A 16,198-nucleotide genomic window follows, 5' to 3' on the forward strand; every position below is an offset into this window, starting at 1 on the left:
TCAGCAACCGCGTTCTTGCTACTTTCCCGTTGGTTGTAGTCATCCTGGTATAGAAGCTGTGTCGTTGGTGTGAATGGTTGGTACTTCCGGAAGTACGTCAGGGACTAGAGTCTCAGATGTATACAACCGCCAGTAGGATGAATCCCAAGTTGCAAAAGTTGATAATGATCGTTAATTATCACAGTCCAATAACTTTGACTGGCACTGTCCACAGTTCACACAAGCCGGCTCTAAGGACCAATATTTTGGCTTCCACAAAGTTCGTGAATTCGAAAAAACGCAAGGCGCAAATGTATAGTGTGTAGGAAACAAGACAGAAGAAGGGAGACGCATTACGAATGCAAGAAATGTGATGTAGGATTATGTATTTATCTAGACTCTTTACTATATTATTAGATATATTGTGGAAAAAACCTTAAAGTTGATGTAAAATTTTTAGTATGTGCCATAACAATTTAATACAGAATACGAATAAATAAATATTGGTTTTTTTCAGTGTTTCGATTATTTCAATATACATACTTTCTCATAAATGCACGTCTAACGAAAAATTTTGCCGTTCTCGGTGTAGGTTGCGACTGAAAACCTACCGTATGGTACAGCTGGCACGTCTCAAAGTCTGCCGTAGTCAAAGGGTTAAATTGTGGCGACAGCAACATCCGGCAGGGACAGCACAGGACAAACATTTGACAAATAAAGAACGGAGAATTGTCATGAAAATGAAACACGAGGACAAGTCGTACAAGCAAATTGCTAAATTTTTTAATAAATCTGCAGCAGCCATCATTAACCCTTTGCACTTGAGGGCTCCGGAGCGGAGCCATTTAAAATTTGTCTTCAAACTCGAGGGCTCCGCTACGGAGACAATGCAAATAATTTTCAGTTCATAACATAAGGACAAAGACAAATCGTAAAAACTATTGTGTATAGGATATTCCGCTCTTGGTGACAACAGACGGTCGCGGATCGCGGATCATTACGCTCTCGATAACAGCAGACAGTCGCGGCTCGAGGAATATTCCGCACTTGGATGCAAATGAGTTAAGTCAGTCCTGTTATTCAGTAGTAGAGTGTATCAGATTCGAGTTTATCTGTTGTTTTTATATTCTGAATTCAAATTTATATCCCCGATATGGCAAATAAAAGAAAAATTTGTGAAAATTACAGTGATATTGAAAGTAGTAACGATGAATTAGAATTTGAAGTTTATAGTGAACGTAACAATAAATGGAGAAAATGAGGAAGACATAGCAGATTCAACTGAAAATGACGAATAGATAGATGTTTCGGAAGTGGATAATATTCCATCTCCTATAGATTTCGATATTTCACCCCGAATTGCCGGACCACAAATTTCCAACAATATAAAAGAACCATTAGAAGAATTGAAATTGATAGTGGAGAAATTGAGGAAGACATAGCAGATTCAACTGAAAATGACGAATGGATAGATGTTTCGGAAGTGGATAATATTCCATCTTCTATGGATTTCGATATTTCACCCCAAATTGCCGGACCACAAATTTCCAACAATATAAAAGAACCATTAGATTTTTTTCGATTATACTTTACGGATACATTGATTGATTCCATAATAAAAGAGACAAATGATTATGCAAATTCAAAACTGCGAGGAAAGCAATTGTCAAAGAGATCAATATGGAATACATGGAGTGATGTTAATCGGAAAGAATTTCTGGCCTTCGTTGGAGTGATCTTGAATATGGGAACCATGCAGGTTGCAAATCTCCAGGAATATTGGTCTACCAAATTCACCAGTAAAATTCCATTCTATTCAGACATATTTACCCGAGACAGATTTCAACAAATATTCTGGATGCTTCATTTACAGAAAAATGCACCAGTAGGCAGAAATACCTGTATAAGGCCCCGCATTCAAAAGGCTAATAGCTTTTTACAATACATCAACTCAAAATTTTCCGAACATTTTATACCTTATAAGTCGATTTGCGTTGATGAATCCATTATAAAATTCAAGGGGAAAATATGTTTTATGACATATAACCCAGCTAAACCCACTAAATGGGGAATCAGAATTTACGTTCTGGCTGACTCAAATACCGGTTATGTTTATTCGGTTTTGCCTCATTACGGCAGTATTACTTCTGAAAATCTGATAAGACCTGATCTGCCTGTCAGTTCCAGAATTCCCTTAGACCTGTATAGAAAACTATTGGACAATGTTCCTCATGCTAAAGGTTATCACATGTATACCGACAGGTATTATACAAGTATACCCCTTGCTGAAGAACTGCTAAAGATGAATTGTTTCCTTACCGGCACAATAAAAACAAATAGGAAATATTTACCAATGGTAATAAAAAAACCGAGATTTGTAAGGGGCAGAAAAACAGTGGCCCACAGAAAAGGCAAAACCCTAGTCCTCGCATGGAAGGACAAAAGGACTGTAACTTTGTTAAGTACCTATAATGAAGCGGGTTTGATATCGGAGTACGATACTATTGATAGAAGAGTACGTGGTGGTGAATTAGTCAGTATACAAAAACCTAAAATTGTTATTGATTATACAAAGAATATGCGTGGAGTAGATCGGGCCGACCAATATGCTGCAACATATTGTTTTTTAAGAAAATCCCTGAAATGGTGGAGAAAACTATTTTTCAGGGGGATGGAAATTGTGGAATTGGTTTAATAATAAGATGTGAGTGATGGCGTGAATGTAGTGAGTATGCCGAATCGTCTCGAGATTTGGTAAACGAGCGGATCATACAGGGTAACTGGGGGAAAAACAGGTGAAGCGCGTTGTTATTGATATCAGTGAGTACGTGAGAATTTATTGGGAGATATATTTAGAGAGCGTTGATCAAATTATCATTATTCCTTTTTACCTCTGTTTATAGTTATTGTTATAAAATATATTGGTATTTAACTTATTATCAAGTGTTATACAACCACAGAAATGTGTATAGTAAACTCATACATATTGTACACTTCTGTTAAAAAAAATAAATAATGAAAAACCAATGTCACATTTGAAGTTTGTAAAATTGTTGGTGGACCAATTGGTTGGGAATTTTCGACAAAACAGCACATCTCGAGACTCCATTTACACACCAAATACGGAGGGCAGGCTCAACAACCACCTACACATCATACGTTCTGGAACCAAGAAAGATTGTGTAGTGTGTTCTAATAGAAAAATTCCGGGCGAAAGACGGCAGACACATTATTTTTGTGATACCTGTATAGAAAAGCCAAGATTACATATTGGCGATTGCTTCAAGAGGTATCACACCTTGGACGATTACAAAATGTAATAATTTTGTAATTTTTTGTTTGTTTTTTATATATTATAACATTTGTATCCATAATCAATGAAAAAAACAATAACATACAACAATGACTTTTCTTTTAATGCGCATATCATTTACTTATATGTGAATATAATCTTTCCACTGAAATTGCTTCGAGTTGCTGGTAATATGAATGAGTGTAAAGGGTTAAAATAGTTAAGGCTTTCGAGAAAAATTGAAGGGTATCAACTGCCCCCAAATCAGGACGGCCTCGAATTACAGATAATCGAATGGATAAAAGAATAGTAAATATTTCATTATCAGATCCATTCGTGAGCAACTTGAAGATGAAAATTGGAACCCACCGTCAACGCAGACAACAAGGCGGCGATTATTACGCGCAGCCGAAAAACATGGACGTTCTACAAGGAAAGTACCATATTTAAATAAGCAGAATATTTAAAAAAATGATGAATTTTTATTATACACATATTCTAAAACCTCTAACATTCTGGTCAAAAATACTGTGGACCGATGAAACGATGATTCGATTAAAATAGTCATGGAAGAATGTTCGTGAGCAGGCGAAAAGATGAACTTTTTTTCGAAACATATCAATCGTAGCTAATTCCACAATGGAAATACTCGGATTCTTAATACGCTTCTCCAATGAATTTCGTAACATCGACACTATTCGTTTCCTCTATATTACTTTTGTCCGTCCGTCGTTAGAGTACGCCTCTGTAATTTGGTCACCATTGGTAGGCAAGTATTTACATCAAAATGATTGAGGGAGTGCAGCATAAATTCTTAAGATTTTGTGCATATAAGTTACAACGTCCTATGCGATACGATGATCATAATTATGCACCCTTGTTGGAGGAGCTTCGTTTGAACACATTTAAATAGCGTAGAATAATTCTCGACTGTACCTCTTTGCATAAATTAATAAATAATAATATTGATTGTACTACATCACTATTGAGATCTGTAAATTTCTACGCACCATCTAGACATTTAAGAAGTAGAGCGACTTTTCACATTCCAACGCACAAATCGAAATACAGTATATCTGATCCAGTAAATCGCATTTCTACTTTATACAATTCCCTTATGTATGAAGTAGACCTTTTTAATGTATCACTAGCCACCCTCAAAAGGAATCTTCAACAAGTCCTTAGAATGGCTGAAGTATTGTATAATAAATGTAGATTAATATTGTATAAATGTGTCTGTACTAGCAGTATAAGTTTGTATAAAAGGGCATAGCCCGTTAATTGTATTATTTAATAATAATAATAATTGCAAGGGCAACGCTAGAATTAAAATTTCCGCGACGTTGGATCGGACGAAGGGGAACCGTAAAATGGCCAGCTTGTTCTCCGGATCTTACTCCATTACATTTCTATCTATGGGGGAGATTAAAAAATATTGTATAGGTGTACAATGATAAACCCACGACGCGACAAGATACGAGGCAAAGAATTACTGCGGCATGTGCTTTAATTACGCCACAGGAAATAGAACACGCGTACAGATCATTTATCACGAGGCTTCAGCATTGCATCAATGCAAATGGCCATCATTTTGAACACGACATGTGATGTCGGAACATGTAAGTAAAATGTATTAGGGGGACCGGAAGGTAATGTCGTTTCTGCGCATGCCAATGTTTGATTGTCATTTGTTAGCTCATTGTGTTCTTCAAAGTCGTGCCAAAGACATTTTAAGGTTATAGTGATTCGTTTATTTGTAAACAATTAAACATTACTTTTTTTTTGCAATTTGGGGTGAAATGGCCAGCCAAATACCAGAAGAGGTACATATCCGACATTGTATGCTTTTTGAGTTTCGTAAGGGCAGTAACGCAACAGTTGCTACCAAAAACATTTGCGGTAGGTTTTCTAAGTTCAGATCCGGTAATTTTGATCTTTCCGACTCGTATCGATCAGGAAGACCAACAACATTAGACAATGACATGTTAAGAGCGGAAGTGGAAGCAAATCCGTGTCAGACAATCGAGGAATTGTCAAGCACTCTCAACCAACCTTGGTCGACCATCCAAGAACATTTACAGCAGATTGGTAAAGTAAGCAGAACAGGTGTTTGGGTCCCGCATAATCTGTCGGAAGAAAACAAATCTAACCGATCCACCACATGCAACTTATTGCTTCAACGGCACAATACAAAAGCGTTTTTCGATCGCTTGATCCTTGATCACTGGAGATGAAAAATGGGTCCTCTATGATAATCCAAAACGCAAAAGGCAGTGACTCTCTCCGAATGAAACGCCACGAAGTACTGCTAAGCCAGGTTTACACCCCAAAAAGGCGCTTTTGTGTGTTTGGTGGAGTATACGCGGGGTCGTGCATTTCCAAGTGCTGAAACCTGGACAAACTGTAAATGCAGACCTTTACTGTGAACAATTGGATCGAGTAAATCAGACTTTAATTGAAAAGTGTCCAGCGATTGTCAACAGAAAAGGCGTTATTCTCCAACACGATAATGCAAGACCGCACTGCGCAAGACGAACCCTGGAAAAAATTAATAAATTGGGGTGGGAGGTACTGCCTCACCCACCATACTCGCCCGACATCGCACCACCGGATTTTCATTTATTCCGATCGCTACAACACTTTCTAAATGGCAAAAAATTTGAAAATTTTGATGATATTCAAAATGCCATCTTCAGATATTTTGTTCAAAAACCAATTGATTTTTATCGATCCGGCATTGAAAATTTGCACACTAGATGGCAAACGGTTGTTGATAACGAGGGTGATTACACCATTGATGTGAAATAAAAACTTGTTAAGAATTTATCTGTTTGAATTTAATGTAAGAAAACGACATTACTTTCCGGTCCCCCTAATAAATATCTTAAGGGGGTAGGACAGTTTGAAATTTTGAAAAAATCGTTTTTCTTTTTTTTTGTTTTAAATAGTAGTTTGAAGTCTTGGAAACAAGATGCAAACGATCCCAGCCTATAAAACAACCTATTTTTGGGTACAAACGATGTGGGCCCAGCCGTATACCTACCTGCGTACCGTAACACATCGGTCCTTGGCCGAGGGTCTTTCATTGTTCAAAGCGTGTAGGGTTCTAACGGTACAAGGGTCTACCATTATGTGTCCCCTCTTTTCGTAAATTAGCTTTCAACATTTTAGTTAGTAGAAATTCGAAACTCTTGTAGCCATTCTGGTTTTGCCAGCGTAGAAGTGTACATCGTTTCGATAGAGATTTGCGTTCCGTGAAAAGTATTCGTTATGGATAAGGCGAAAGGGATAAATAGAAAAGGTTCGCGTGCATCAACTTCTCGTGTAAGCGTCCACAGAATCCCCATGAAGTTGAAGGCAAAGCGGCTTCAACAAGTGCGTCCGCTAGAAAACTAACTGGCAATTCGTTGGAAGTATGTACCTATAAGTGCGAGCCACGGATACAGAATAATTGAATTTGTATCACTGTTTACAACTTGAAGCAGTATTATAAAGTGTAAAACGTGTGATTCAAACATTACTTTTGGTGAAACAAGTGTTAGGGGACTTGGATTCAATTTAGTTGTGAATTGTGAAAACTGTAAACCGCGACATATAAATTCGTGTCCTCTCATAAATCATGCGTACGAAATAAATCGACGTATTGTTGTATCTATGAGGTTACTTGGCATCGGATACAATGGCATACGGAAATATCCAGTAAGACAGTTTATAATGATATTATAAAAAATTTACATACCGCATCAGAGAAAGTGTGCTCTATATTATTGTCCGAAGCGGCTACTGAGGAAAAACGTCGAACAGCAGAAGCACAAAATATATCAGAACCACCAGGATTAATTGTTTCGGGAGACGGAACATGGAGAAAACGTGGTTTCTCCTCTTGACAAGGAGTCATCTTTAGTGAGCCATATCTCACGATGTACACATCGCATCGAGTCATAGTATACAGCGATTTCAAGGTGATATTACGCATCAAAAAAGTTCTTTGTCAGTTTTGTGTTCGGTGAGGCCAGTTGTGTGTTACAGCGTTCGAAAATGGAGGTAAAAAAAAGAAAATTCGATACATTCTTCAGTACCACTACGACCAAGGTGAAAAGGCGGAGCAGGCGGCCAAAAAAATTTGTGCTGTTTATGGACCCAATACAGTATCGAATGCAACAGCAAAGCGGTGGTTCCAACGATTCCGTTCTGGTAATATGGACGTCGAAGATGAGGCACGCTCTGGTAGGCCAATCGTCGAAAATGTGGATAAAATCATGGAAATCGTCGAGTCGGACCGGCATGTGAGCACTTATTCCATTGCCCAGGAACTGAAGATTAGCCAGAAAACCGTTTGGAACCATTTGCATAAGGCTGGTCTCAAGAAGAAGCTCGATGTATGGGTGCCACATGAATTGACGCAAAAGAACCTTTTGGACCGAATTGATGCCTGCGATTCTTTGTTGAAACGTAACGAAATCGACCCATTTTTGAAGAGGATGGTGACTGGCGATAAAAAATGGGTCACATACGAGAACAACAGCCGAAAAAGATCGTGGTCCAATCGCGGTGGGCCGCCCCAAACGATCGCCAAGCCTGGATTAACGGCCAAGAAGGTTTTATTGTGTGTTTGGTCCTATCGGGCTAAACACTCAATTCGGACCTCTATTGTCAACAACTGACCAGACTGAAGCAGGCGATCGACCAGAAGCGGCCAGAATTGGCCAATAGGAATTATGAAATTGCCTTCAAAATGGACAAAAGTTATCGAACAAAGCGGCGTATATTTGATCTAAATCGAATAATCCTAACTATGTTAATTTCATCGTCGAAATAAAGCGAAAAAGAGCTCAGAACTTTTTACTTCACCTAATATTTTACCGCAAACACTTTATATAAAGTTAGAACAAAATTTATAATTAATTTAGCCACTCATTTAAAAATATTAATATTAATACAATATAAACTCGTATTATATTAATACTTCCTTTTTTCCATTAACAATTTTTCCAGCACTATTAAGACACCACATTGGTTGTTTCCTTCATGCATTCTGATGAATATGAAATACCATTAGAGCGTTATTATTATGTTATGCAAGGCGTTATGCATAAGCGTGACTATCAAACTCATTACAGTAATTTAGAGAGAAAGTAACTTCGTTAATGTATATCAGTTCAGTTATATTACAAATACATACTATGCACAATATTGTATTTTCCATAAATTTTATTGAAATTAATAGAATAATAATTTTAAATGTAATGCTATTGCACATGCCAAAATCTTTATACTTGATAAGATTTCAGTTTATATAGAGGAGATGATCTAAATATAGGCTGAGGTCTAAATATGGGCTAGTTGAAGTATTGAATCATATTAGGTGCTTCACCCTACTGAAAATAGGATGAAACTACGATTTATGAACAAAATAACCAATGACCAAATAACCAAATGACCAAAATGTGTCATTTCTCTTATCTTGCTATTTTAAAACATTTTTCAGGTAAGTTTGTTTTATTTTTTAAGCAATAATCAATTAAACTAAGAGCTAATTAACTAAGAGTACTACGTTGCTGACATTGTAAGTTTCTTTTTAGTATAAATTTAGTAATGAATACCATAGCTCTAAGTGTTTCTGACCAAATGATCTAAATAGGGGCTACAAAGTTGGTAGCTCTATAATATAAGCTAATATGGGCTAGCCAATATTACAATTCGGTGCCTATGAGGATTGTAATAAGAAAAATACTAAAACATTAAAAAGAAGGACAAAAGAAAAAGATATATAGAATATTAAAAAAAATATATATGTTTGTTACTATTGCAAATAGATTGTAAATAATACAAATAGCATTTAAATTTAAGTTTATCTACATTTTGAACATGTTTTTAAATATATCAACTTGAAAATATGCAGTTCTCACTTTTCATTTCTATTATTTTAAAGATGGCTCATATTTAGACCACTTTTTTAAAAATTCTCCCTTTTATTTTAAATATACAATTTGCAACATACGTTGCTTTTACTCAGATTATTTTAATTTCATATCATATAGTAAACATGCTATTGGTATAAGTACATCAAGTATTATATCTTAAAAATTATCCACAGGTTTGACAATAAATCCTGAAATAAAAGTGCTAGCCCATATTTAGACTATCTCTTCTAGTTTATCATACTTTGCAAATAAAAGAACAGAAAGAACAATCAATATGTACTGTAATTTTTAAGACATGGTAAATTACATATAGGACAAAATAATTTGATGTACAGAGAATTTCAAATTAATAAAATATTTTCTACTCTATTTTTATTTCTAATATAAATAATAACGTTAACAGGGGCAAACTTTCTATTCTAAAGATATCAAATTGATTTGAAATAATTTAAATAAACAATAATTTTAAGGATTTTCAAAATCATTTATAAGCATAAGCTTTATATGAAAAATATAGAAGATGAATCATGCAACTGACATGAAATATATCCTTTTGAATGATTAACCATATTAAAAAGAGATAGAGCAAAAAGCATCACGATATATTTTTAGGACCTTTTGGAGGAAATGTATATACACTTTTTTATTAAATAAACTACAATATAGTCAAAGATTTTTCCTGTATAAGCCTCATTAAAATTATTTGATACAGAATGAAATATTTTCTTTACTGCATAAAAACAAGAGAAAGTAAAATGAATATAATGATCCAAAGTGCATGATCATCCTTTTGTCATTACAAGAATATTACAATTTATACTTGTGACATAATTCAAGCAAAGATCGTTAAAATAATCTGCTTTTACTAAACGAATACCATCTATCACAAATTTGCCTTACAAACACGTTTAATTTGCCCCATCTAAGGACGAAAGAACCGATATGTCAAGTAAAAACATTACAGATGATGGTTTGGAAGCCACCTTAAACAGTAAATCCTTGGCTAATGACCAACAGCGGTCGATGCAGGTAAACTCATAAACAATAACAACAAAACAATACAGTAATGTTTTTCAGTGTCTACCAGCACAAAATCTAAACAAGACAATTTGGGAAGCAGGGACACTCTTTTCGAGCTCGCGCCCGCGTTTGTTGTTTACCGAACGAAGATAAGGACGACAAATCAATAAGTATTAATAATTAAATGTTGTTCAAATTATATCGTGTTTGATCTCATTTTAATCAGAAAAATTTCACCAATACGCTAAAATAATTTTTAGATAAAAAATAGTTATATTATTCCATTATGAACTGCCGAGACGTGAAATCTCGTCAAAATAACTGCGTCGCGTAATGTTATACGCATTACTACTACATTAAAACGCTGTTCAACGTAAATCCACGCGTAGGACCATCTGTATGGACATTGTGAGAGGATTTACTGTATTTAAGATATAAAGATTATTAACGGTGAATGTTCCAATAAAAAATTTATAGCATACAAATATACATAGTAATACTTACCTGTATGAAGTTTGTAATTCATAAAGAGATGTCCAGGTATGCAAGTTCAATGGTACAATGGACAATGTGGAATAGGCTTCGAAAGCGTACAAGGAACTTCGCTTCTTCTGTGTCAAATTAATCGTATAACATTGGAAGATTCACTCCGACATTTCACATGTTTTCTAGAACATTGGGGACAAACGTGCACGCACCACATTTATTCACAGCACAACACGATATTGACTGAATTCTAGCTCTCTTTCACCCCCCGCAGACCCCGCCTAGCAACCATTTCCGGGGGCGCGCATGTCCGTTTTAAACGAATATAACGAACGTCTCAATTGCGGTAAGGACTTGGCGTAAACTGAATTGACTGTGCCGCGATATTCTACCTACACTTTCATCCCCCTCTAACTCCATGCTTTTACACCAATTTGTCTACATTCTTTGACTTCCTCTGCGCTTCCAATTGAATACATAAACTTTATAAAATCTTTAAAATGCTTTGTTGTATTGATAAAAACAAAAATACGATGTGTTGATGCAAGAGATTTACGATAATAATGAATACATATCAGTTCAGATAGTAGTTCAGATATATTTTAAACAGCTTAAAGTAGCTCTGTTATCTTCTTTTAAAATTTAAAATGTACTGCTTCAATATTTAATATTCAATCAAGAAGGAATGGAAAGAATACAGTAATTCCAACAGAATAATATTTTGCGCAGATTTATTGAAAATTTCTGTATCTTTTGTACTTTTGTATTCACTCAAATATTAATGAAACACAACAAATATTTGGAAATATTGGAAATATGATAAATACAATGTAAGAAATTATGGTTAATTTTATTTTGTTAATTTATTTTTAGATAAGGTTTTCATAGGCTTTCTGGTTAATTTTGTAATAAAAGAATGAGATATGTAATCAAGAAATATAATTCTATAACCAAAGATAAAAATGTAAAATCAAATATTTAGTTAATGCATAATATTATAAGGAAGTAAATTTAAGAAATGTATTACATTGAAAATATGTGACGTTATTCCAAAAAATCTGAAAAAATTATGAGCTAATAAACATGGTAGGCAGCTTCTATTGTAAAAATATAAATCTTGTCATTTGATAACTTCAATAAAAAATTGGTACTTTAAATGTTATTTGACTTTTTAAAAAATAGGATTTTCATTCAAGGACCTGAAAAAATCTCAAAATTCGTTATTGTTTACAACACGCTGTTTGTTGTCAACAGCACACCCAGTTAAAAAGATATATCCACAGATTGGATACTTTCCACACAGACCTTGCATATCGTCCCCTTATGCTAAAGTCATGAATGTGTAACTTTATAAATTTTAAACTCTATTCTTTTAAATTACATAAATGTTAAACTCTGCAATTCTAAACAAGCTTAATAAGAGTATTATCATTATTGCGTTGTTACATGAAGATTTAATTACTTTGGCATATAGTTAGGAACACAAAAAGATATTCATATCTATTCTTAACCACAAACTAGAAATTTACACATTCATGGGTTTGGCATAAAGAGTATGATATAAATTCATATGTATGTAGGGGAAGAGTAGGAAGTTCTGGACACTTAAATGAAATAGTAAAAAATATACTAACAAAAAGTATTTAGTCAAACTAAGCTTCCAAAAAATGAATTTTAGACCTTCTACTTTCACTATAATTCTAAAATTTTAGTATATCTCTTATATAACTTTAAGAAAAAAATCAGTGAATTTTCGCCGTTAGTGTTAAGGATTCAAAAAATGAAGGGTAGCCCCGGACATTAATCTTTTTATTTATTTTATTCACTTTTCTGTTAAATATTCTTATAAATGTGGCAAATATTATTGTATCATTGATTATTATGTTATTTAAGTATTATATATTTATCATTATGATTCTTCCTCGAAAGTTACTTCACAAACTAGTGCCTTGATGCTATTCTTTCTTCTTTGTTGAATCTATGAGGAATATTAAGACGTTCTGCCAAATCAAACGCTAGTTTTAAAAACTCTATTCTGAATCTATGAGGAATATTAAGGCGTTCTGCCAAATCAAACGCTAGTTTTAAAAACTCTATTCTAGTCAATGGCACTAGGTGATTGTCAAATTGTTTCACGTGATTATAAAGTTGCCATGAAAATTCCTCATTAAAAGTTGAGTCAAAGCGACGTACTTTCAGCTTAAGAATTATTTCTTGACTGCTTTTTATCTTACAGAGAACTACATGGCACGTTATATTTTTCAGTAGCTAATCTTATTGATAATTCAGCGTTCATAACATAAACAACTGCGTCTTTCACGTTATTTTAATCCCATTTAACTTTATTGCCTATTCATCCTTTAAATTTTGGTATTTTTACCCGTTTCTAAAATAAAAGTATTTATACTATACAAAATCTTGTAAAGATATAAACGGACGAAATATATTAATGCCAAAATGTACGATTTTCAAATTTGCAATAGATAAAAGTGTCCAGGGTTATCAGATCGTGATCCAATATTTTTATTAACCATTTTTACAAAACCAAAAGAAAAACTAAAAAAAGTTCAAGGGTTTTTAACTACATTTAATTGCCCAAATATAAATCAATAAAACATAAAGGAATATGTACTTACATTTAGTTCAGAATAAGGTTTGATAAAATTTGATTGGAACAGGAACACCCCTTTTCATCATCATCCCTTGCTAATCGATACACAACTAACTGAAAAATGTGTTCAGCGCTAGTGTTGCGTGTTTTGCGACAGTCACGGGAAAAGGGATAGTGGGTTGGTGTCCGTGGAGCCCTGACGCGCCCTGCTCGCTGTAGTGCGGGAATATTCAAATAAAACTTGAAAGATTTTTCGTTGCAACTAGTACGGTATATTCTCCACAAGTGTCAGACCGCAAGGAAGCTAAACCTGACACTTGTAGAGTCAGGGACTACGTTTTCGAGCCTCGCGCCCGCCTTTGTAGTTTGCCGAACGTAGACAAGGTCAGCGAATAAAAGATAAGCATGAAACGTCAGTCGAGACAACCAAGCAATTTAAGTATCAACTTTTTTAATTTTACGTTTTTTCATCCCGAAATTTTTCTTAACATATTGATGAGATTTTTCTGATGAAAATGACATAAAACACGACATAATTTGAACAACATTTACTTATAATACTTATTGAGTGATTAATTTAATTTCATAATACAGTAATGTCTCTACAAGTGTCAGCCAGTTTGGATTCTACAAGTGTCAGTATAGCTCATATTTCAGCTGGCAATACACAACACAACTAACTACTAAACCAAATCACCAGAAAAATTTTCAATATTATTATGGAAGTAAACTTTCGTAGAACGAGAGTGAAAAATTGAAAGAATCAAAAGGAAAAACGCAAATTCATATCTTTCTCGATTCTAGAATATAAGAAAATTTGAATAAAATATGCGACGAGAATTGGGGACAAGCATAAGTTAAACCCGTCAAAATATTCAATAATAAACGAACTAGGGATGAAGCTATTATTTCAATACGCGATGCACTGACTCTAGTATTTACTAAAATTCAAAAATTCTCGTATAAATTCCGAAAATAGATTATTAATTACGGTAAACTACTGAGACGGTTTAATTAAGGGTGGGCATGGTGCTGCTTTAGTTTGAAATGATTTATAAACACATAATTAACAGAGGAAAAACCGTGAAACGGCAAAACGTCAACATTCTAATTGTTATAACATGTAAACAAAACTTTAAATTTAGTGTAAACAGAAAAAATATATAATACAATTTATTTCACGGTATTGCAACAAATAAACGTTGAATAAATATTTAATTCGTATAAAAACAATTATTTAACGTAATAATTTTACCTTCACTATGGCTATTCTTAATCTACGACCACAGGTCAACCTGATATCTAATCCTTACGAACTTTAAATTCAGTCTAAACTGAGAAAATATATAATACAATTTATTTCACGGTATTGCAACAAACAAACGTTGAATAGATTCTTAATTCGTATAGAAACATTTATTTAAAATAATAATTTCACCTTCACTATGGCTATTTTAAATTTACGACCAAGGGTCAACCTGATTTTTAATCCTCCGAACTTGATTTCACAACGAGAAAGTAATAAGATCGTTGAAACGTACTTATTTGTCAAAGAAACTTGCAAAAATGTATAAATAATAATATGTAATGTTTTAACAAATTTTTGGAAGTATAAATTAATAATAAAATTGTGAAAATTAATAAATTATACGTTATTATAACATTAATAGAATTATGACTAAACCGAAGTTCGAAGTCGAGTATTTAAAGTCTGATATTACGTGCCTAGCGAGTGCCGGTAATTGTTAAAATTTGTTTAATAATTAGTAATAGAAATTCTAATTGATTCTAATGTATACAAGTGTTACAAGAAGGCTGAGTGTGTACAGGGTGGACATAGACTAGCTAGTAGCCCCCGACCACTCTATTCACATCTCAGAACCTTCAGGTCAAAATACGCCGCGAAGTGTCTAGGGCCCAGTATAAAGGGTAAATGATTTCGCGGGACATCGGCGGGTCCTTATATACCTGCGGTACCCTCTCCCCAAAGTCATTAGCAAAATCGTCGGTTAGGTCAGGCGGGAAATTTTCGCGGGAGATTTTCGCGGGAGATTTCCGATATCGTAACACGGTATAATTTATCAATTTTCACAATTTTATTAAAAATTTATACTTCCGACAATTTGTTATAACATTGCATATAACAATTTATACGTTTTTACAATATTCTTCAATGGAAACATAGGTTTTAGCGTTCTCGTTACTTACTCGTGGTTAAATTAATTTCGTAGGGATTAAAAATCAGGTTGACCTGTGGTCGTAGATTAAAAATAACCATAGTACAGCTAAATTTATCGTGTTAAATAATTCTTCTTACACGAATGAAAAATGTATTCAACGTTTGCTTGTTACAATACCATGAAATAAATTATATTACACATTTTCTCTATTCACACTGAATTTAAAGATTATAACGATTAAAAATCAAGTTGACCTGTGGTCATTTATCAAGAATAATCATAATAAAGCTGAAATTATTGTGTTAAATAATTTTTTTAATACGAATTAGGAATTTATTCAACGTTTGCTTGTTACAATACCATGAAATAAATTATATTATACGTTTTCTATATTTACACTAAATTTATCGTTCTATTCTAACAAGCAAACGTTGAATAAATTCCTAATTCGTATTAAAAAAATTATTTAACACAATAATTTCAGCTTTATTATGATTATTCTTGATAAATGACCACAGGTCAACTTGATTTTTAATCGTTATAATCTTTAAATTCAGTGTGAATAGAGAAAATGTGTAATATAATTCATTTCACGACACTAAAACAAACAAACGTTGAATACATACAAATGTAACGATAGAAATTATTGCAATAATGCGTAATGCAATTGAAAAATTGAAAGAATCAAAAGAAAAAACGCGAATTC

General features: G+C 33.8%; 3 protein-coding genes across 3 annotated transcripts in view; all 3 read left to right on the forward strand.

Moving 5' to 3' along the window:
* Window positions 1–3,738, forward strand: part of LOC108573919 (piggyBac transposable element-derived protein 4-like) — a 10,621-nt gene extending 6,883 nt beyond the window's left edge. The window contains 4 exon segments of the mRNA XM_017936410.1: window positions 1,399–2,659; window positions 2,924–2,974; window positions 2,976–3,295; window positions 3,600–3,738. Coding sequence (XP_017791899.1) covers window positions 1,399–2,659; window positions 2,924–2,974; window positions 2,976–3,295; window positions 3,600–3,738 — 1,771 coding nt within the window.
* A 1,185-nt stretch (window positions 3,739–4,923) lies between these two features.
* On the forward strand, window positions 4,924–5,485 carry LOC108573920. Its single transcript, XM_017936411.1, is given in 3 exon segments — window positions 4,924–5,006; window positions 5,061–5,274; window positions 5,276–5,485. Coding segments are annotated over 3 exon segments (507 nt in total).
* Window positions 5,486–6,925: 1,440 nt separating this feature from the next.
* LOC108573921 (histone-lysine N-methyltransferase SETMAR-like) lies at window positions 6,926–7,935 on the forward strand. The gene is made up of 2 exons (XM_017936412.1): window positions 6,926–6,970; window positions 7,348–7,935. The coding sequence occupies exons 1-2, from the start codon at window positions 6,926–6,928 to the stop codon at window positions 7,933–7,935; spliced, it is 633 nt and encodes a 210-aa protein (XP_017791901.1).
* Window positions 7,936–16,198: the final 8,263 nt, after the last annotated feature.

This window comes from Habropoda laboriosa, unplaced genomic scaffold (genome assembly GCF_001263275.1).
Source record: "Habropoda laboriosa isolate 0110345459 unplaced genomic scaffold, ASM126327v1 scaffold198, whole genome shotgun sequence".
In the NCBI taxonomy this organism is placed as follows: Eukaryota; Metazoa; Arthropoda; class Insecta; order Hymenoptera; family Apidae; genus Habropoda; species Habropoda laboriosa.

Excerpts from the sequence above, each read along its gene's own strand:
- LOC108573921 (XM_017936412.1), top strand. The coding sequence starts at position 6,926 with ATGAGGTTACTTGGCATCGGATACAATGGCATACGGAAATATCCA. Across the intron at positions 6,971-7,347 it reads ATGGCATACGGAAATATCCA|TACCACTACGACCAAGGTGA; the intron begins GTAAGACAGTTT and ends TACATTCTTCAG.